General features: G+C 40.9%; 1 protein-coding gene and 1 pseudogene across 1 annotated transcript; one reads left to right on the forward strand and one right to left on the reverse strand.

The window, feature by feature from the left end:
* Positions 1-463: 463 nt before the first annotated feature.
* On the forward strand, positions 464-19,275 carry LOC129842479 (serine incorporator 1-like). The gene is made up of 10 exons (XM_055911041.1): positions 464-925; positions 3,916-4,077; positions 4,852-5,030; positions 6,937-7,016; positions 7,842-7,979; positions 8,451-8,620; positions 13,195-13,285; positions 13,657-13,858; positions 14,271-14,516; positions 16,134-19,275. Exons 1-10 carry the CDS (start codon positions 887-889, stop codon positions 16,270-16,272), a joined length of 1,446 nt encoding a protein of 481 aa, XP_055767016.1. The 5' UTR covers positions 464-886; the 3' UTR covers positions 16,273-19,275.
* A 3,162-nt stretch (positions 19,276-22,437) lies between these two features.
* Positions 22,438-24,040, reverse strand: LOC129842475 (EKC/KEOPS complex subunit TP53RK-like; annotated as a pseudogene).
* Between the last annotated feature and the right edge of the window lie 243 nt (positions 24,041-24,283).

Here is a 24,283-nt window from a genome sequence, read left to right on the forward strand (position 1 = left end):
GTTACCAATGTATGCTTTGGGTTCATGAAGGCTAACATGTCATCCTAAAGATGACAACATATGTTTTTTTATATTGTTGTTGTTTTCTCATGGGACTTTGAATGGAAGCTTTATTAGGTCTACAATATATTTAATCAAGATCGTGTAAATTACATCTGACAGTTAACCTCCACAGAGGAAAGCTTCATTCATATTTACATTTTATTAATGACAGATTTGTGTTTGTGTAGGTTACTAAATAAAACGTCAACTGTAGCTTAAACTGTATGTTGAAGTTGGAATTCAAACGTTTGATTTTACACCAATGACAGACAGCATTACGGGATGATTCCGATTGCAACAAGGTTCCCTCTAAAGTAAAATGACTTTCGAATTCACAGCCTCAGCAGCATCGACGTTGCATCGGCTGTACTGATGTTAACGTAATGACATCATCCTGTGTTACGCATAGTAAAAAATAATTCACCGCAAAGAAAGCACGCCACTTGCTATGCGGGATCCTTTGGGGGTCCATACTCTGACGTCACCCCATTGAAGTTGACATCTATAACGGTTAAAGTAAAGGTTAAGGTTTGGGTTAGGTAAGGGTTATGGCTCAGGTTAGGATAATGGTTAAGGTTAGTGTTTAGGGTGTGTACGTCCCAAGTATCCCAGATTGCACCAAGCAAGAACGCATAGAAGATTGCGCGAGTTGAAGAAGTAGGGCTCGCTTGTACGACACTACAACAAAATCGTTTAATTAAAATATTTACAATTTTCAAAAGTTGGTACTCTAATTGTATCTACATTGACAATTCAACCTGGAGGGACAGAAAAGTAACGAGTGCCGTTACTGGAAGAAAAGCGCTATAGATTGTGGGCACTCCTGTGCCGAAACTGGAATATTATGGGAGCTGTTTTGGCGGCCTTTTCTGTCGCAAGCTGGGTACGTTTCTTCTCATATGATATCACGAACATATTTGTGCACAAGAACCAGGTTGACATATGTGACAAACATAAAGAATGGCTTAGTATCTCAATCTTCGACTGAGCTCATACAAGGTTGTCAGGATGATGTGACGTAAGCAACAGGTCAGAATCATGAGGCGCAAACGCCTGTCACTCATCTCGAAACGAATTACATGAACTAGCGAATGGTGGTAGCCTATGTGATTGACTAGGACTTGGTTATGTATCTGCTTGTGTGAAAAACAAGGTTTTGATTTGCCTCTGCTTTTGCTCTGGTCTCCACAAATGTCAGGTCTCAATATGTGTTCACGTTATAGACTAGAACATACATTTTCATAGGGCAAAGGGAAACATAAACTATTTGCCTCCCCCAAGTAGCCCACAATACACCCATAGTATGGGGCTACTGTAAGTCCTAAAGGGTTAATCATGCTACTAGTAGCCATCTGCTCTACTCATGATTAATTGGATTAACAGTGCTTGCTGCCTTGTCCTAGTCCAAAAACAAAGACAATGGCATGCTTAAACTGTTGCCATAATATCTATGTGGAGCAATATAACCTAGATGTCATAACGTACATATAATAGTCTACATGGAATAACGAACATATAATAGTCTACATGGAATAACGTACATATAATAGTCTACATGGAATAACGTACATATAATAGTCTACATGGAATAACGTACATATAATAGTCTACATGTCATAACGTACATATAATAGTCTACATGGAATAACGTACATATAATAGTCTACATGTAATAACGTACATATAATAGTCTACATGGAATAACGTACATATAATAGTCTACATGGAATAACGTACATATAATAGTCTACATGTCATAACGTACATATAATAGTCTACATGGAATAACGTACATATAATAGTCTACATGTCATAACGTACATATAATAGTCTACATGGAATAACGTACATATAATAGTCTACATGTCATAACGTACATATAATAGTCTACATGGAATAACGTACATATAATAGTCTACATGTCATAACGTACATATAATAGTCTACATGGAATAACGTACATATAATAGTCTACATGGAATAACGTACATATAATAGTCTACATGTCATAACGTACATATAATAGTCTACATGGAATAACGTACATATAATAGTCTACATGGAATAACGTACATATAATAGTCCACATGTCATAACGTACATATAATAGTCTACATGTCATACCGTACATATAATAGTTTACATGTCATAACGTACATATAATAGTCTACATGGAATAACGTACATATAATAGTCTACATGGAATAACGTACATATAATAGTCCACATGTCATAACGTACATATAATAGTTTACATGTCATAACGTACATATAATAGTCTACATGGAATAACGTACATATAATAGTCCACATGTCATAACGTACATATAATAGTCCACATGTCATACCGTACATATAATAGTCTACATGTAATACATGTATCTCTGGTCATCTCATACAGTCTCCTAGACTAGAGACTAGAGCAAAATATGTCATGATGTAACAACAAGAGGACAAAAGGGCGTTTGTCCTGCATTGGGCGCAGCTCAGAGATAAGTTATACAGTCGTACTTTGTCTCAGGCCCAACTAATAAGTGTAGGCCAAGCAACCAAATACACAACGTTGCCATGAATAGTTTCAAAAACATTAGTAGGCCAGGTCGTTCAGTAGCTACTCTAGTACATGCCGCTAGACATATGAATTTAGGCTTTGCTGGAGGGGGTAGTATTTGGATTGAGACAAACGCATACAACAACAAGCCTAATCCAATGTCTTCCGACCTCCATTGTAACTGTCTAGCTAGTAGACAGTCAACCTGTGATTCCTGATTCTTCTCCATATTGACCCAGCTAAAGCAGGTCAAGTTCATGTTAACCACAGGATGGCCTCATCAGTCATGTGTAAAAGATTTGTCTCGCCGGCTTGCCCATATTCCGGCTACCCATGGCTAAGCTGACCTTGTCTGTCTGCCTGGGGTATTACGTTGTTTACAAGCTAGTAGGCTACCTAGGGCTCCACGGAGTCAGGTGTCTTAGAGGTACAATGCCTTCATGCCTTTGTAGTGGTTACTGTACCGCTGTTGTATCACTGTTGTGGTGGATTAGACATGTCTGTTGTTTCTCTGTCTTGGTTGAATAAGTAAGTAACAGCAATATCTCAACTTCTCCTAAGTACACCTGGTTTTACCCCCACAGTCAAAAAGACAGTTGTTGACTTGTTTTTTATTGCGTTTGGATTAGGTTCGGGCCTACTACCACATTGCTGTTAATCAGTCCACTTGAGTGTCTGCACTGACTCTGGCTTGTCCCTAGCTGACCTACAATGTTAGGGGAACGTTTGGCAATGATTTCCCCCCCTCTATCTACAACCTCACAGGAACGTTTGACAATGATTTCCCCCTCCATCTACAACCTCATAGGAACGTTTGGCAATGATTTCCCCCTCCATCTACAACCTCATAGGAACGTTTGACAATGATTTCCCCCTCCATCTACAACCTCATAGGAACGTTTGACAATGGTTTTCCCCTCTATCTACAACCTCACAGGAACGTTTGGCAATGGTTTCCCCCTCCATCTACAACCTCATAGGAACGTTTGGCAATGATTTCCCCCTCCATCTACAACCTCACAGGAACGTTTGACAATGGTTTTCCCCTCTATCTACAACCTCACAGGAACGTTTGACAATGATTTCCCCCTCTATCTACAACCTCACAGGAACGTTTGGCAATGATTTCCCCCTCCATCTACAACCTCACAGGAACGTTTGACAATGGTTTTCCCCTCTATCTACAACCTCACAGGAACGTTTGACAATGATTTCCCCCTCTATCTACAACCTCACAGGAACGTTTGACAATGGTTTCCCCCTCTATCTACAACCTCACAGGAACGTTTGACAATGGTTTTCCCTCCTCTCTTTCCCTCTAGGTGCCGTGTCTGTGTAGCAGTGCGTCATGCTTGTTGTGCAGATGTTGTCCCCAGAGCAAGAACTCCACGGTAACGCGAGTCATCTACGCCTTCATCCTGTTGCTAGGGACCATTATAGCCTGCATCATGCTGTCACCAGGAGTGGACGAGCAGCTAAAAAAGGTAGGAGACAGGCCAATCAATTAAATTCACACACACACACTTCCTGTCTGTGTGTGTGTGTGTGTGTGGAGGTGTTATGGAGATGATGAATCATGTTGTGTCATAGTAGATGTTTGTGTATATGGTGAATGATAATTTGTTACTTTAATAATGCTTGTATATTTAACAGTATAACTTTAAACCGTCCTCTCGCCCCGACACGGGCGAGAACCAGGGACCCTCTGCACACATCAACAACGGTCGCCCACGAAGCATCGTTACCCATCGCTCCACAAAGGCCACGGCCCTTGCAGAGCAAGGGGCAACACTACTTCTAGGTTTCAGAGCAAGTGACGTAACTGATTGAAACGCTACTAGCGCGTACCCGCTAACTAGCTAGCCATTTCACATCCGTTACATATACATGGGGGGGGCTATTGGTGGAAAGAGTCAAGTCACACGTACTTAAAACGGTGGGGGCCTACACACAGAGTTGCAACTTCCAATGCAACCTTACTGTATGTTAAGGTTGCATTAACATTGCAACTCTGTCTAAATTTAAACATTGACATGTATTCATTCCAAATGGGAATGTTGAATGACAATGGTTGGTTACTTATAAATTGTGAAACTTTTGTGGTACAGTACTGATAGTAGCCAACTTGTGGTTGATTTACAGTACCATAGCAAAAATGTTACGTTATTGAATGCAGAATCGCACAGCCAGACTATGGAAATTGACAGTAGATAAGACTTACCTAAATGGTTTTTGCCTATGTTCGTCTGTGCCTGTAGATTCCTGGGTTCTGTGAAGACGGAGCAGGCATCAATGGAAACATCAACTGTACGATCCTAGTGGGCTATAAAGCCGTGTACCGGGTGTGCTTCGGAATGAGCATGTGTTTCCTGGCGTTCGCTCTGATCATGATCAACGTGAAGAACAGTCGAGACCCGCGCTCCGCCATCCACAACGGGTAACCACCCCATAACGCAACGCACCCCTCAAAAAAAAAAAAAGGGCCTACATGCTACTTATTACTACATGTAATGAAACTTAAATGCCAACTTTGACTTTAAAGTCAGTATTTCGTTGAATAGCCTTTATCATGAACCTTTTACACTTGTGGTAATTGGTCTTAATGGATAGGGCTGAATTGAAATGTTTCTTACTGAAGAAATATGGAAAGCCTATGCATAACCATGGTAGCAGTGGAAAGGGAACCGTTTGAGATTATGGTAAAATGATTAGACCAAAGGTGAGGACACAACAGTTCACCTGACACGAGACTGAATCCAAACATTATACTGTTGATTTTGTGTTCATTTGACATTTACTGTACTTTTCACCTCATTTCAAATGTGAAAATACTCTGTATATATTCAGTAACATGTTATGGAATATTCCTGGAAAATGTGGGGTAGGAGCAACATAAGACAAAAAAACATTACAAGGGTTAGCGTGAGAGGACTAACTGGTGTCTCCAAGTGGCCACACGCATCTCCAAAGTGTGCACAGTTCCTAAGTCATTTCAATGCACTTCTATGACTCAAAGAAGAATCTTCAACTTTACATTTTTTATTTTTTATTTTGCTCTCCTACTCCTGCCGTTGAGGAACCAGAGCAAGCACACTTGTAGTTGTTTTGTTTGGAACACAACCCTTCATCCCCGCTCTCACACAATTACTGATGTTGTTTACACAATCCAAAAACGGTCCATTAGAAATCGCATTCTGGTTCACATGGGCGTCATTTGAAAGCCTGGTCTATTGCCAACATGAGTCGCTAAATTATACAATACGGAATTACACCTTTAGGCTTTCACAATGTAATTAATGGAAACAGATCTTCATTTTGGTGCCCATAGAAAGGAGTAATGATTTTCTTCACAATAGAAAAACATAGGCTCATTCTGTTCAGAACAACCAATGGTATAACACCATGTTATCTTGTAACTGTACATCGAACATAGTGATCATAAACGTTGACACTACAGTATATGACATGAGTTTTATGATATGTAAATGTGAAGTGCACGTTTGGACTCACGGCTGTTTGGCTTGCTTGTATGACATCAAAGCGGTATTTATTATAATCCTCAACGTCTCATCTATCAAAATACATTGTCCTCCTTAATTTACAGAACTTCCCAGCATTTACAGACAATCAAGTATGTGCAAGTTTGCCAAACTAGCAGGAGGGATGGGGGCAAACTCTTGTCGCGTGAGAGGCTCATGTTCAGAACGTCTGTCAGTCAAAACTCACGCAGCGCTGTGCAGCGCAGAGCCAGAGCTCTTACGTCATGTATAGCATGTTACTGTACAGCCACTGCGTTCCAATTAAGGTGTTTATGGGGCGGCAGGGTAGCCTATTGGTTAGAGCGTTGGACTAGTAACTGAGAGGTTACAAGATCAAATCCCCGAGCTGACAATGTAAAAATCTGTCGTTCTGCCCCTGAACAAGGAAGTTAACCCACTGTTCCTAGGCCGTCATTGAAAATAAGAATTTGTTCTTTAACTGACTTGCCTAGTTAAATAAAGGTAAAATATATATATCAGTTCCCAAATCTGCAATGTTCAACCCTGGTACGATTGTAATGTGCTACCTCAAAAAAAGCATGTACACTGCTTGTAACTTAACAATTCTCATAATGGGGGACTGGTAAGACTTTCAGTCATATGATTATCTCACTGCTGCAACCAAGGGCAATATTAGTGAAATAATCTCATACACAACGGGTCACTGAGCTAACGTTCTTCAGGCCACCGTGCCGAGGAACCCGAGGAGAATAACTGAACTAGAGTTTTCCGTAACAGCAAGACATCATAAGCCTATTCACGTATATTTATTAGTTGATAAATGACCTCACTCTCCCCCCACAGGTTTTGGTTCTTTAAGGTGGCTGCCATGGTTGCCGTGACTGTCGGTGCCTTTTACATTCCTGAAGGGCCTTTTACTCGCAGTAAGATTGACACAATTTAAATCCTTTCAGTCATAGTTTGTGATGTGATAGTTTTATATTGTTATATTATTATGATTTATCAATGCAGCCTTTGACCATGCATACCATGCACAATCAGCATATATGAGTGATATACTATTAGTCTTTGATATTACAATGTAGTGTAATATCAACACTATTAATTATTGATATACACAATGATAATCATGTAATAAGTAATAGTAATATTTTTAGGAACTGCTTGTTGATTGAAGTGTAATATAATGATGAGGGCCTCCCGATTGGCATCACTACAGACCCGGGTTGTTTCCCAGGCTGTGTCACAACCGGCCGTGACCGGGAGTCCCATAGGGCGGCGAACAATTGGCCCAGCGTCGTCCGGGTTAGGGGAGCGTTTGGCCGTGGGGGCTTTACTTGGCTCATCGCGCTCTAGCGACTCCTTCTGTTGGGCCGGGCGCCTGCAGGCTGACTTCGGTCATCAGTTGAGCTGCGTTACCTCCGAAACATTGGTGCGGCTGGATTCCGGGTTGAGTAGGTGGATGTTAAGGAGCGTGGTTTGGTGGATCATGTTTCGGAGGACGCGTGACTCAACAATCGCCTCTCCCGAGCCCGTTGGGGAGTTGCAGCAATGAGACAAGATCGTATTTGGATTGCAATTGGATATCACGAAATTGGGGAGGAAAAGGTGCTAAAAAAAATGTAATTAAAAAAAAGTGTCATATGGTGTGTGTGTGTGTGTGTGTGTGTGTGTGTGTGTGTGTGTGTGTGTGTGTGTGTGTGTGTGTGTGTGTGTGTGTGTGTGTGTGTGTGTGTGTGTGCGTGTAGCGTGGTTTGTGGTGGGTACCTGTGGGGCGTTCTGCTTCATCCTGATCCAGCTGGTTCTGCTGGTGGACTTTGCCCACTCCTGGAATGAATCCTGGGTGGACAACATGGAGAGAGGGAACTCCAGGGGCTGGTACGCAGGTGAGTCTTCCTGGCAAATCAAATCCACTTTAAAATCCACTTACGATCGCAACACACTTAATAAACAGTAAAGCAGTAAAATGAAAGAGGGGGTGAAAGAACATAAACACACACACACACACACTCAAACAGTCATTATGATTAGCCAAATTATTGATGTTTTGGGGATTAAGAATGCTGATGGGAGGTTTGATTTGATGTTTTAGCAAGTATTCACAATTTTTTGTTTTTAAGTAAGTGATATCAAATCAACACAATTGGTAACTACCTGGTACCAAATAGCACATAACAGTAATTATTTGAATGAATCTAAAAGAGTAAATACCAGCTAAATAAATGGTAACCGTAACATACAGCAAGTGCAGGTGTCAATAGTGCTCACACTCTGTATAATGCTCTTAGACAGAATCTGTACGGCTTTATAATAACAATGCAACTTGAATCTGATTTGGTCTATCCTCTCGTCTCTAGCCTTGCTCGCTGTAACTGGACTCAACTACGTCATGGCCTTTATCGTCATCATCCTGATGTACATGTTCTACACTCGGCCAGAGGGCTGTCTACTCAACAAGTTCTTCATCGGCTTCAACTTGCTCCTCTGTGCCGTAGCCTCTGTTGTGTCTGTCATGCCCAGAGTACAGGTGAGCCCTCTTTCAACGCTCATTCAATGTTCAACGTTCGATATTCATCATTTCATTTTATGAAATTGCTCCAAAGGTACTGTATAGAACAGGTAGGACTATTAGAGTGTAAAATAGGGACCTTATAGCAGTCGCAAGGACAAAATAATCAGTATGAGGCAAGGAGGTAGAGGTGGAAATTAGTGTTGTATTTATTTAGACAGCGATGGTGATGACGGTGGTCATTTCACAAGTTGATATATTTACAAATATCTGACTTCAAAATGTTAGTATTCAAAAAGAAAAAAGCCTCCTATCAGACATAACCTGTCCTAAGCATAAAGAAACAGGTGGGGTCTACTACACTCAGTTGCATCCTCCCCAAACGAATCGTCAAACAGAACTGACCGGAACATACCCAAGCGGGCACTCACAGTGCCTTCAGAAAGTATTCACACCCCTTGACTTTTTACACATTTTGTTTTGTTACAGCCTGAATTTAAAATGTAGATTATTTTGTCACTGGCCTACCACACAATACATCACAATGTCATTTGTACAAAAATGAAAAGCTGAAATGACTTGAGTCAATAAGTATTCAACCCTTTGTTATGGAAAGCCTAAATACGTTCAAGAGTAAAAATGTGCTTAACAAGTCGCATAATAAGTTGCATGGACTCACTCTTTGTGCAATAATAGCGTTATATACCCTGATGAAGACTGCTTGTCTGTCGAAACGTTGGTTATTCAATTATTGCATCTGAGCTCCTAGAGTGTGTGGCTCTCCTTTAATTGTTCAATAATAGTGTTTACCATGATTTTTGAATGACTACCTCATCCCTGTAACCCACACAAGTAATTATATTTAAGGTCCCTCAGTGAATTTCAAATACAAATTCAACCACAAAGACCAGGGAGGTTTTCAAATGCCTGGCAAAGAAGGGTACCTATTGGAAGAAAAAAAAAGCTAACATTGAGTGGGATATCCCTTTGAGCATGGGGAAGATATTAATTACACTTTGGATGGTGTATCAATACACTCAGTCACTACAAATGCACATATCAGGTATGAAGGTAAGACCCAGATGCAGACCACTTCGAATAAACAATAGTTGAATATTCCAACAGGGGCAGGCAATAGACAGGTCAAGGCAGGCAGGGGTCAGTAAACCAGGGGGAAATACAATACAACACATTGTTGAGTGCCGCTCTCTATACTTTCAAGCATAGTGGTGGCTGCATCATGTTATGGGTATGCTTGCAATCGTTAAGGACTGGGGAATTTTTCAGGATAAAAAAGAAACGTAGTGGAGTTAAGCACAGGCAAAATCCTAGAGGAAAAGCTGGTTCAGTCGGCTTTCCACCAGACACTGGGAGATGAATTCACCTTTCTGCAGTAAAATAACCTAAAACACAAGGCCAAATCTACACAGGAGTTGCTTACCAAGAAGACAATGAATGTTTCTGAGTGACCAAGTTACAGTTTTGACTTAAATCGGTTTGAAAATCTATGGCAAGACTTGAAAATGGTTGTCGAGCAATGATCAACAACCAATTTGACAGAGTTTGAAGGATTTTGAAAAGAATAATGGGCAAATATTGTACAATCCGGGTGTGCATAGCTCTCAGAGACTTACCCAAAAAGAGTCAAAGATGGAATCGCTCCCAATGGTGATTCTAACATGTATTGACTCAGGGCTGTGAAAACTTATGTAAATGAGATATTTCTGTATTTCTATTTCAATAAATTTGCCCAAAATTCTAAAAACATGTTTTAACTTTGTCATTATGGGGTATTGTGTGTGGATGGGTGTGGAAAATAATAAATGTAATCCATTTTGAATTCAGGCTGTAACACAACAAAATGTGGAAGAAGTCAAGGGGTATGAATACTTTCTAATGGCACTGTAAATACCATAAGCCAAACCTATCCTGGCACGCAGGCCAGGTATACATCTATGCGCGCTTAAGCGCATGCGCTCACACAACATTAGACAAAACAGAGAAACCAGACATGCTCCAAACAAAGATAATTAAGAAATTGACAGAAAACTGGTAAATAGAATTAAATAAACCTAAGCTTCTCCATCAAAAGTGTTGCGCAGTTATTGATTGCTCCAAACAACGTGTCCACTACGAGAATGAGAATGGTAAATGATTAATATTATATTCAATGAATTAGCAGAAGTCACCATAACCAAACATTCTAGATCATTGGGAAATGCAGGGATTAACGGTAACTTCAATACTGAGTATATATTTAACGGGAAATTGATGAACATTGACCAACAAAGGGCACACCATTGACACAAAGAATGCTCACTGATTTGGTGGGTGCTTATATTTGGCCTATTTCACACATGTACCGTCGTGGCCAAAAGTTTTGAGAATGTCACAAATATTAATTTTCACAAAGTCTGCTGCCTCAGTTTGCATGATGGCAATTTGCATATACTCCAGAATGTTATGAAGAGTGATCAGATGAATTGCAATTAATTGCAAAGTTGCAATTAATTGCAATTAATTGCAAACCCTCTTTGCCATGCAAATGAACTGAATCCCCAAAAAAACATTTCCACTGCATTTCAGCCCTGCTACAAAAGGACCAGCTGACATCATGTCAGTGATTCTCTCGTTAACACAGGTGTGAGTGTTGACGAGGACAAGGCTGGAGATCACTCTGTCATTCTGATTGAGTTTGAATAACAGACTGGAATCTTCAAAAGGAGGGAGTGCTTGGAATCATTGTTCTTCCTCTGTCAACCATGGTTACCTGCAAGGAAACATGTGCCGTCATCATTGCTTTGCACAAAAAGGGCTTCACAGGCAAGGATATTGCTGCCAGTAAGATTGCACCTAAATCAACCATTTATCGGATCATCAATAACTTTAAGGAGGGCGGTTCAATTGTTGTGAAGAAGGCTTCAAGGCGCCCAAGAAAGTCCAGCAAGCGCCAGGACCGTCTCCTAAAGTTGATTCAGCTGCGGGATCGGGGCACCACCAGTACAGAGCTTGCTCATGAATGGCAGCAGGCAGGTGTGAGTGCGTCTGCACGCACAGTGAGGCGAAGACTTTTGGAGGATGGCCTGGTGTCAAAGGCAGCAAGGAAGCCACTTCTCTCCAGGAAAGATATCAGGGACAGACTGATATTCTGCAAAAGGTACAGGGATTGGACTGCTAAGGACTGGGGTAAAGTCATTTTCTCTGATGAATCCCCTTTCCGATTGTTTGGGGCATCCGGAAAAAAGCTTGTCCGGAGAAGACAAGGTGAGCACTACCATCAGTCCTGTGTCATGCCAACAGTAAAGCATCCTGAGACTATTCAAGTGTGGGGCTGCTTCTCAGTCAAGGGAGTGGGCTCACTCACAATTTTGCCTAAGAACACAGCCATGAATAAAGAATGGTACCAACACGTCCTCCGAGTGCAACTTCTCCCAACCATCCAGGATCAGTTTGGTGACGAACAATGCATTTTCCAACATGATGGAGCACCTTGCCATAAGGCAAAAGTGATAACTAAGTGGTTCGGGGAACAAAACATCAATATTTTGTGTCCATGGCCAGGAAACTCCCCAGACCTTAATCCCATTGAGAACTTGTGGTCAATCCTCAAGAGGCGGGTAGACAAACAAAAACCCACAAATTCTGACAAACTCCAAGCATTGATTATGCAAGAATGGGATGTGGCCTAGAAGTTAATTGACAGCAGAGGTCTTGAAAAAGAAGGGTCAACACTACAAATATTGACTCTTTAATATTACAACTTCATGTAATTGTCAATAAAAGCCTTTGACACATATGAAATGCTTGTAATTATACTTCAGTATTCCATAGTAACATCTGACCAAAATATCTAAAGACACTGAAGCAGCAAACTTTGTGGAAATAAATATTTGTGTCATTCTCAAAACTTTTGGCCACGACTGTACAAGGGTGTATTGGATATCCCAACTCTCCCTGAGACACCGTCAGAGAGTGTAGTCACAACAAGGGTCTGCTATTATCAACGGCAACCCTGGAGCAATTAAGCTTAAGTGCCTTGGTCAAGAGCACATCAACAGATTTTTCACCTTGTCAGCTTAGGGATTTGAACTAGCAACCTTTTAGGTTACTGGCCCAATGCTCGAACCACTATGCTACCTGCCACCCATTTGCAAGAGTCAGTGCGCATCTAGTGGAGAGACGAGCCTAAACTAAATTTCAACTCACATTCAGTTGATTCTGAGTTGTGACCAACTTTGTGATGCAAGGTGCAGCCACAGCCTAATTTAAATGATCAAAAATGGCTGTGAATGTCACAGTGGGCCTAGTACAGGTAAAGTATATCCTAAAATATCATGTGGTCAAGAACAATTCCGGGCCCTAATCAGTAGCGGCTGATGATTTAAAAACTTGTGGCGGTTAACAGTATTTAAAAATATATATATATATATATATTACAAGGAGGATTTTTAAATATGTTTTTATTGTTGTTTTTTATTGGTCCATCCTCCCTTTGCTACGTGTAGAAACCCCCACTGAGGCCTAGTCAGACAGCATTTCCATTATGTTTGGTATCCCTTTGTAAATCACAGTTACTTTGTTTTTTTTTTTAGGAATCCCAGCCCCGATCTGGTCTACTCCAGTCCTCCATCATGACCATGTACACCATGTATCTGACCTGGTCTGCCATGACCAACGAGCCTGGTCAGAGCCACTGCTACACAAGCTGCTGCCCTAACAGCACTCCCTCCCTGACTTGTTCATCTATGTTCATTATTCATTAATACCAAATAAATGAACAGTTCATATATCTAACCGTTTAAATGCAATCATATTCATAATTATTGGGAACAATCAAATAACTTCTCAGTCAGACTGACATCCTTTGAAACATTTGCCCATGAATTGCAAACACATCGCCATTCTCCACGCTAATTGCAAATGTATTTGTTCAGCTCGAGTTAAACTCAAAAGTCACCACCCCGTCTTAAAAAAGTAATTATTAATATTAAAATATAAACAAAAGAAATAATAAGAAAAAATATACATATATATATTTTGAATTCCCCTCTTAGACCGGACATGCAACCCCAGCCTGCTGAGCATCTTCCAGCAGACACTGGTGCCCACGCTGGCCCCTCTGCAGATTGAGAACCAGACGGCCGTGGTGATCATCGGCACCGAGGAGCCCATCCTGTCCTCTCCCTATCTGCAGTGGTGGGACGCCCAGAGCATCGTGGGATTGGCCATCTTCGTCCTATGCATCCTCTACTCCAGGTATGATTGGTCAGCAAGGCAGACCTTGGTACAGCTATAGCACATAGTGGTTTGGGAAATATAAGTAATGTCAATTTGTTGTTGCTACACAGTATCAGTGGATTTGGTGACTGGTGACTGGTGACTGGTGACTGGTGACTGGTGACCCCCCCCCCCCCCCCCCCCCGTTCATGAAATTAGAATATCAGTTTGCAGTTTGAGCATTCTGAAAAGTGCTTTATCAATCCAATCCATGATTGTGACTTTTTAATCTAATACCTTTGGTTATACTTCATTATAACTTTATTGAATAATTATAAATGCTTATAAATATTTACAAATGCTTATAAATGCTTTCAAAGTTATTTTAAATGTTCAAATTTCTCATGCATTGTAATTCTTAAAATGATTATAAATGCTCACGTCCTTGTAGCATCCGCTCGTCCAACACTAGCCAGGTGAACAAGTTGACCATGGCCTCCAACGACACGGTGACCCTGGAGGAGAGTAACGCGGGCACACCGGACGAGGAGGTGGGAGGGACGGGTACGGAGAGGAAGGGACCCAGCCGTGTGGAGGACAACGAGAGGGACATCGTCCAGTACAGCTATTCCTTCTTCCACTTCATGCTCTTCCTGGCTTCGCTCTACATCATGATGACTCTCACCAACTGGTATAGGTCAGTAAGGCCAAACTACACAGATTACCAACATTGTGAAGTGCTACGTCTGAAAACGTTACTAGCTGTCAAGTCCTAGCTTCCTTTGTCCTTGTTTCCTTAATTCCCCCTTGAGGATTTGTTCTTGACAGACGTTGGAGAGGATCCAAGGTCCCTCCCTCACACTTCCTTCTCCAATGAGCTTTAAAAGTAATTGAGGAAATAAGGACGGAGGAAGCAAGGATTTGACAGCTAGTAACATTTTCAGACACAGCCATGGTGTCAAGTTTGGTTATGCAGATTTGGATTGAAGTGAAGTTGACTTCCAAATAAAATTAAATAAAATGTTATTGGTCACATACACGTGTTCAGCAGTTGGTATTGCGGGTGTAGCGAAATGCTTGTGCTTCTAGTTCCGACAGTGCAGCAATATCTAACAAACAATATCTAACAATTTCACAACATATACCCAATACACACAAATCTAAGTAAAGGAATGGAATTAAGAATATATAAATATATGGATGAGCAATGTCAGAGCGGCATAGACTAAGATACAGTAGAATAGTATAGAATACAGTATATACACTACCGTTCAAAAGTTTGGGGACACTTACAAATGTCCTTGTTTTTGAAAGAAAAGCAAATTTTCTGTCCATTAAAATAACATCAAATTGATCAGAAATACAGTGTAGGCATTGTTAATGTTGTAAATGACTATTGTAGCTGGCAACGGTTGATTTCTTATGGAATATCTACATTGGCGTTCAGAGGCCCATTATCAGCAACCATCACTCCTGTGTTCCAATGGCACGCTGTGTTAGCTAATCCGAGTTTATAATTTTAAAAGGCTAATTGATCATTAGAAAACCCTTTTGCAATTATGTTAGCACAGCTGAAAACTGTTGTCCTGCTTAAAGAAGCAATAAAACTGGCCTTCTTTAGACTAGTTGAGGATCTGGAGCATCAGCATTTGTGGGTTCGATTACAGGCTCAAAATGGCCAGAAACAAGGACCTTTCTTCTGAAACTCGTCAGTCTATTCTTGTTCTGAGAAATGAAGGCTATTCCATGAGATATTGCCAAGAAACTGAAGATCTCGTACAATAGTGTGTACTACTCCCTTCACAGAACATAGCAAACTAGCTCTAACCAGAATAGAAAGAGGGGAGGGAGGCCCCGGTGCACGTCTGAGCAAGAGGACAAGTACATTAGAGTGTCTAGTTTGAGAAACAGATGCCTCACAAGTCCTCAACTGGCAGCTTCATTAAATAGTATCCGCTTAACACCCGTCTCAACGTCAAAAGTGAAGAGGCGACTGGCAGCTTCTAGGCAGAGCTGCTTTTGCCCATCTTAATCTTTTCTTTTTATTGGCCAGTCTGAGATATGGCTTATTCTTTGCAACTCAGCCTAGAAGGCCAGCATCCCGGAGTCGCCTCTTCACATATTTTATAGTTCAACATTTATATTTAAACTCTCTCACACAACACAAGGCAGCTCTAGCTCTCTAACATGAAAGTGACCGCAAAGCAACACAGCAATGCTGCAACGCAATACTTCAACCATAGATATTTATCTTATTCACACCATTACATTTGTTCAGATATTAATATAGAAATCTTACTTTTTTCTGACACAGTCCTGATGCAGAATACAATGCCATGACCAGCAAGTGGCCGGCGGTTTGGGTGAAGATCAGCTCCAGTTGGGTGTGTCTCACCCTCTATGTCTGGACCCTGGTCGCCCCCATGATACTCATCAACCGGGACTTTAGCTGAAAAGTTTTCCGCTAATGCAGTATTCTTCTTTCACTTTCCTTATCTTGATTCCTGATTTTGCTTCGTTTTTTTACGTTTTACATAAACATTGACCTTATTGCCTACTGTACATTTCACGTGATTTACAGTCAAAATGGACTGTGTTGTTTTGTGTATTAGATGTTGATGGTTTTTCATAAAAATATCTCTTTAGTTAGCGTTTTAGATCTATTACAATAGATAGATTCACACATGAACCTGGTGTTAAATCTCCAGCCTTGTATTGGTACATTTTACATTTTGTGCAATTTGGGACCAAACGCAGGGATAGTTGACCTTCATGTTAAAGGAACATCTTTCATTTAAAAAAAAAAAAATTGTCATTTATCTCATGGCAAGAAAAGTATGTGAACCCTTTGTAATTACCTGGATTTCTGCATAAATTGGTCATCAAATTTGATCTGATCTTCATCTAAGTTACAACAATAGACAAACATAGTGTGCTTAAACTAATAACACACAAATTATTGTATTTTTTTTGTCTATATTGAATACATCATTTAAACATTCACAGTGTAGGTTGGGAAAAGTATGTGAACCCCTAGGCTAATGACTTCTCCAAAAGCTAATTGGAGTCAGGAGTCAGCTAACCTGGAGTCCAATCAATGAGACGATATTGGAGATGTTGGTTAGAGCTGCCTTGCCCTATAAAAAACCCTCACAAAATGTGAGTTTGCTATTCACAAGAAGCATTGCCTGATGTGAACCATGCCCCGAACAAGAGAGAATTCAGAAGACAAAAGATTAAGAATTGTTGACTTGCATAAAGCTGGAAAAGGTTACAAAAGTATCTCTAAAAGCCTTGACGTTCATCACTCCACAGTAGAACAAAGTGTCTATAAATGGAGAAAGTTCAGCACTGTTGCTACTCTCCCTAGGAGTGGCCGTCCTACAAAGATGACTGCAAGAGCACAGCGCAGAATGCTCAATGAGGTTAAGAAGGATCCTAGAGTGTCAGCTAAAGACTTACAGAAATCTCTGGAACATGCTAACATCTCTGTTGACGAGTCTACAATATGTAAAACACTAAACAAGAATGGTGTTCATGGGAGGACACCACGGAAGAAGCCACTGCTGTCCAAAAAAAACATTGCTGCACATCTGAAGTTTGCAAAAGTGCATCTAGATGTTCCACAGCGTTACTGGCAAAATATTCTGTAGACTGATGAAACTACAGTTGAGTTGTTTGGGCCTGGACAACTTGCTATCATCAACGGACAAATTAATTTCTAAGTTAATCAAGACATTTTGCAGGAGAATGTTAGGCTATCTGTTCTCCAATTGAAGCTCAACAGAAGTTGGGTGATGCAACAGGACAATGACTCAAAACACAGACGTAAATCAACAACAGAATGGCTTCAACAGAAGAAAATATGCCTTCTGGAGTGGCCCAGTCAGAGTCCTGACCTCAACCCGATTGAGATGCTGTGGCATGACCTCAAGAAAGCAATTCACACCAGACATCCCAAGAATATTGCTGAACTGAAACAGTTTTGTAAAGAGGAATGGTCCAAAATTCCTCCTGACCTTTGTGCAGGTCTGATCCGCAACTACAGAAAACGTTTGGTTGAGGTTATTGCTGCCAAAGGAGGGTCAACCAGTTATTAAATCCAAGAGTTCACATACTTTTTCCATCCTGCACTGTGAATGTTTATATGGTGTGTTCAATAAAGACATGATAATGTATAATTGTTTGTGTGTTATTCATTTAAGCAGACTGTGTTTGTCTGTTGTGACCTGGATGAAGATCAGATTTTATCACCAATTTATGCAGAAATCCAGGTATTTCCAAAGGGTTCACATACTTTTTCTTGCCACTGTATGTCTATGGATGTTATATTCCTGCATTATGGGAAATGTTGGGTTAACAATAGACTCAAACAACGAATCTGACCAGTCCTGACCCTCTCCACTCCAAGTGGTGTAAGGAGAATGAAAAAAATATTGTTCAACCAATGATATATTTGGCCCACAAATATTTAGCACTTACAATTATTGCTTGATATCTGAGTTGAATTTTTATTTTCAAAAGCATTGATTCATCTTTTGTGTTTGAAGAAGCTGCTTAGTATGACATTTGGTGACATGATTTTCGGTAACGGTTTTGTTTGCACCTATACCCTCAAACTTTACAGTCTTACAGATGCTTATTTAATTGTAGCCAACACTGTTCAGTAGTAATTGAATTTGCATAGGTTTATCCTTACATTATTTGATATTGTAGTAAGCTGCTATGCCTTCCAATGCCTTACATATCTGTAAATGTTTGTGTATTTTGAATTGTTGAATTGAAATCATCACAAAATAAGAGAGCTTGGTAATCAGTGTTTGAAAAATAAGTTTTTGGAAAGCGATCCACAATCTACTTAAATGATTCATGCTTCTGCCAAATATTTGTGTTATCTTATAATGTTCGTGTCTTGGAGATTGAATGTATGAATGTAATTGACTGAATCAATAATGCTTACTGAAGTAACTTAAGTATATTTTGAAATGCATGTACAGTATCTACAACAAAAACCCAGCGTAATTTGTTTTTAAATATAGGCCTCTACAAGCCATCTAGGTATGTTTTTGCAATTTATGCTTTGCATTTAGGCCTAAGGTTCAGTTCCAAATGAACATACATTATGTTATATTCACATACCACAAAATGTTACCGGATATTTAGTAAATATGACATAATTAGAATGATATCCTCAAGCTCAGTTATGACCGCAAATACAAAGAAATGGAAAAATGTTGATGCACTTGATCGGAGCATGATGGTTTATAGATGAACACTGCCATTGTGATATTGATGAAAATGTATCATAAGTATTTAATTTCATTCTGAGACCAAAACCTTCTGTAAGCTATAGTTGTGATGAGAGTCTGCTTATGGAACCTGCTTCAGTTCCCATTGAACCACAACTGTTTATAAAGTCTTGTACGATAAATAAAAAATAAAGTTTATTACAAATGTTTGGTGCAACTGTAAGTTATATTTGGGGCGGCATGTAGCCTAGTGATTAGAGCGTTGGGCCAGTAACCGAAAGGTTGTTGGATCGAATCCCCGAGATGACAAGGTACAAATCTGTCGTTCTTCCCTGAGCAAGGCAGGTAACCCACTGTTCCCCAGTAGGCCGTCATTGCAAATAAGAATTTGTTCTTAACTGACTTCCCTAGTTAAATCAAGGTTAAATAAAAAATATATACTACATATACTATATAATATATACTACATACTATGACTGTGTCACGCCCTGATCTGTTTCACCCGTCCTTGTGATTGTCTCCACCCCCTCCAGGTGTCGCTGATTTTCCCCAGTGTATTTATTCCTGTGTTTCCTGTCTCTGTGACAGTTCATCCAAGTCAACCAGCGTTTTTCCATTCTCCTGCTTTTTGCTATTCTCCTTTTTCTAGTCCTCACGGTTTTGACCCTTGCCTGTTTCTGGACCCTATACCCGCTTGCCTGACCATTCTGGCTGCCTTGACCACGAGCCTGTCTGCCACAGGACTATGATCTGGTTTTGACCTTTTCCCTGTCCACGACCATTCTCTTGCCTACTTTTGGATTAATAAACATTGTAAGACTCCAACCATCTGCCTCCTGTGTCTGCATCTGGGCCTCGCCTTGTGCCATAGTAGACTGTCTAGCAACAAGAGAATTACGAGTAACTAACACTGACTGTAATTCTCTATCAACAAAGCAGGACATCTTTTCAGTGATCAGGGCCCGTATTCATTAAGTGCTGATCTAGGATCAGTTTAGCCTTTTGGATCATCTGATCATAGATCAGCACTCAGACTGACGTCAACATTTCCCATCTTTTGAGGATGAATAGAGCGAATTAAATAAACAAAAACAAGTATAAAGACATCAAACTACTGAACGTACAAAATGAACTACATAATGCTACAAACTTGAGCTGTAATATCCTTCTATACATCCTTTGACTATACCTTCGTACTCCGGTTGAACAACTGATGTACAACACATTTTCACAATGGTTGTGATACAACTGGTGTTTTTGCAGACATCACACAACTATTGTATCACAACCATTGTGTCAAATGCTTTGTACAACCTGAGTATACACTAGGCCTATGGCCTGTGACCGCACTCTCCGAGGGTTGTCTCAGGGGGGGAAAAAACAAAAAACATTTCCTATTCACACATTGGTATAATACACACTTGTACATGCGTGAAATAGGACAAATATAAGCGCTCACAAAATTATTATTATTATGTGCCTATGATATCTGACAGTGTGAACACTCTCTCCACGGCACCTGAACTCTGAGACGTAGTCCCCTGTGGTGGGACTCAGTTTGAGGAAGCTCCACATAGAGTACAGGCCGTTGACATTCAGGCTGGGCGGTGAGTTGAAGACCTGGCCAGCAGGGACCCTCTGTCTGTCCTTAGACCAGCTGACCGACACTTGTTCAGGACGCAGAGGTAGAGCGTGCACTCCTCATCCTGCAGAGGGCGTAGTGGCTCACACTTGATGAATATCACATTCATAGGGGTGCCTGTTGAAGAAGACACATGGGTCCTATTCATTAGGCACAAAATGGAAGAGAATTTACAGAAACAGGTAGGGAGTAGCTGGACTTATTCAGACCCTTTGACTTTTTCCACATTTTGTTACGTTACAGCCTTATTCTAAAATGTCTTAAATATTTAATCATCTCAATCTACACACTATACCCCATAATGACAAAGCGAAAAACAAGTTTAGACATTTTTGCAAATAAAGAACAAAAATAACTTATTTACAAAAGTATTCAGACCCTTTGCTATGAGACTCAAAATTATACTCAGGTGCATCCTGTTTCCATTGATCATCCTTGAGATGTTTCTACAACTTGATTGGAGTCCACCTGTAGTAAATTCCATTGATTGGATATGATGTGGAAATGCACACACCTGTGTATATAAGGTCCCCCAGTTAAAAGGCACATACATTGCAGCCCACTTGGAGTTTGCCAAAAGGCATCTAAAGGACGCTCAGACCATGAGAAACAAGATTCTCTGGTCTGATGAAACCAAGATTGAACTCTTTGGCCTGAATACCAAGCGTCACATCTGGAGAAAACCTGGCACCATACCTACGGTGAAGCATGTTGGTGTCAGCATCATCATGCTGTGGGGATGTTTTTCAGCTGCAGGGACTGGGAGACTAGTCAGGATTGAGGGAGAGATGAATGGAGCAAAGTACAGAGAGATCCTTGCTGAAAACCTGCTCCAGAGCGCTCAGGACCTCAGACTGGGGCGAAGGTTCACCTTCCAACAGGACAACGACCCTAAGCACATAGCCAAGACCTCGCAGGAGTGGCTTCGGGACAAGTCTCTGAATGTCCTTATGTGGCCCAGCCAAGACTTGAACCCATTCAAACATCTCTGGAGATACCTGAAAATAGCTGTGCAGCGACGCTCCCCATCCAACCTGAGAGCTTTAGTAATACAACACTAATAGAAACTGAAAACTGAACTTGGTTCATAGCCAAGACAAATACTGTTGTTTGCTTGCTTGTTTGCTCTACTTCTAAGAAAACCCTAGTGAAATTGCAATGACAATCAAAATACTGAGTGTTTTTCCTCATATAGACATTGTTAAAATCCCAGCTCCTATTCATTGGGATTCACGTTTGGTTGGGATGTTTACCGTGACAGGACTGGAGAGCAATTCTGAAAGTAAACAATTACACGCCTATCTCAGTCATGTGATTTCCCAGCTCCAATTGAAACAGGAAAGCTCATAAAAGATCCCAAGTAAGGCCTTCCTTACATAACAAGGAATATGATTGTGGGCCATCAGAAAGGCACAATAGAAATTGGATTGAGAAATCATTGCCTGCCTGCACACCGTGTGGGGCAGAATGAAGAACCTCATTCTAGATTCTCATCACATTGAATTAACCAGTGAAAGAAGTGGTCCTCTGTAGTTCAGTAGGTAGGGCATAGTGCTTGCAACACCAGAATAGTGGGTTTGATCCACCACCCATCCTTAGAATGCATGACTGTGAGTCACTTTGGATGAACGAGTCTGCTAAATAGCGTATATTATTATGTCAGGAAAAAACACAAACCAATAAAGCCAAGGGTCTTTTATTTCAATAACAAATATTTGTAGTAACATAATATTGTCGGGGCAACAGCTTCTCCACTGTCTATGCCTATATGCTACCATCTAAATATCGAATAGAACACTTAACAAATCAGTGCCAAACGGGCCATGTCCTTTTCTTTTTTCTTTTTCTTTTTTTAACTAGGAAAGTCAATTAAGAAAAAATCGTATTTTCAATGACGGCCTAGGAACAGTGGGTTAACTGCCTGTTCAGGGGCAGAATGATAGATTTGTACCTTGTCAGCTCGGGGATTTGAACTTCCAACCTCTCGGTTACTATTCCAACGCTCTAACCACTAGGCTACCCTGCCGCACCAGGTTTGTAAATGCATTGGTACAAACAATCTCATAGGTTCCCTTTAACAGACCATCGACCTCTTTCTCCCACTCACCCGAACTTTGTCAAGCTTATTGACAACGACGTGGGGCTTCTTGGACGAGGCTGCGTAGGCCTTCAGCAGCTTCTCGAACAGAACCTCTGTGTTGGGGAGGGTGCTCAGGAAAACTTTCTCCAGCACGTACATGTCCACTCCCTTGTCCTCGGGCAAGGCCGATATGTAGCTCAGGCCAAAGTCTATGAAGACCAGCTCTGTCTCTCCACTCTGAGCTTCAGCAGCATGTTGGACGTGGTCAAGTCTCCATGGACGACGTCCTCATGCATTTTGGCCAGAATCCGACCCATCTTCTCAGCGAGCTGTTCCAGGCGGTCCTCTGGGATTTTCTGGGTGGAGGAGAGCTGCGTGGAGGCAATGTGGTCTCTGACGGTGATGTAGCCCACAATGTCTTCAAGAATGATGCAGTGGGAGGCGTAGTCTACAAAGTAGATGACTGGTGCAGATATGCCTGGAGAGAGAGAAAGAGGGTGAGAGAGAGGAACCGAGAGAGAGAGAGAGGAATATTAAACACTAATATTAGACACCGTATACCACGGGTATGACAAAACATTTATTATTTTTTACGTTGGTAACCAGTATATAATGCAATAAGGCACCTCGGACTTTGGTGTATATGGCCAATATACCACGGTTAAGGGCTGTATGCAGGTACAGTCCTTAGCCGTGGTATATTGGCCATATACCACAATACCTTGGGCCATTTTGCTTAAATCTATTATTTGATATGTATGACCTCATATAAATAAGATAGAATACGTATCATATAGACCTTGCAATCATCAACATCCTGTAAATTGGAAGTATTTCACAGTTGTCCAGCTCACAAAGACACCATGGCAACACCTCTGCAGTGCGGTGCAGCTCTGCAACTTCAATTTATTTCATGATTTGAAACCATGTAGATCCCCAGCAGTCACTCAACAGCGAAGTATTGAGAGCACCTCTTGCATGGTTCTGCGATGTGTGAGTTTTTCATCCAGCACCGGGTACCTATACAATTTAGGAAACCTTTATTTTACAATGGTCGGCCTGCCCAAAAACGTCCCCGATATACACGAGCTTCTGCACCCTGTTTCATCAGTTCTATTTTCTTGAGAAACTGCAGGAGGGTCACGCTGTTCGCCTCAACAGCCATGTTTTCAAATCACTGTTTTTTTCTGCTTGCAAAACTCTTGCACAATTGCAAGTGTTTCAAAGTTCTGCCACCCTTAGTTTCGGTGTAAAACTGACGGATATTTCAACAGTCAAAATTTAAAGAATGGAGATTCAGCCAGGTCACAGATGCTATCACTATCACATCTGTAGGAATAATTCACGACGACAAATGATAGCCTACTGCGAGGTTTATACATTTTTTGTAAAATAACGTTTTTCCATACGTGTTGTCATTCATATGGGCTTAATCGATTTATGGGCCTACAATTTTCCAACGATAGTTTCACTAAGTGAAGCATGGGAAAAGT

Source organism: Salvelinus fontinalis, unplaced genomic scaffold, assembly GCF_029448725.1.
Source record: "Salvelinus fontinalis isolate EN_2023a unplaced genomic scaffold, ASM2944872v1 scaffold_0043, whole genome shotgun sequence".
Classification (NCBI taxonomy): Eukaryota; Metazoa; Chordata; class Actinopteri; order Salmoniformes; family Salmonidae; genus Salvelinus; species Salvelinus fontinalis.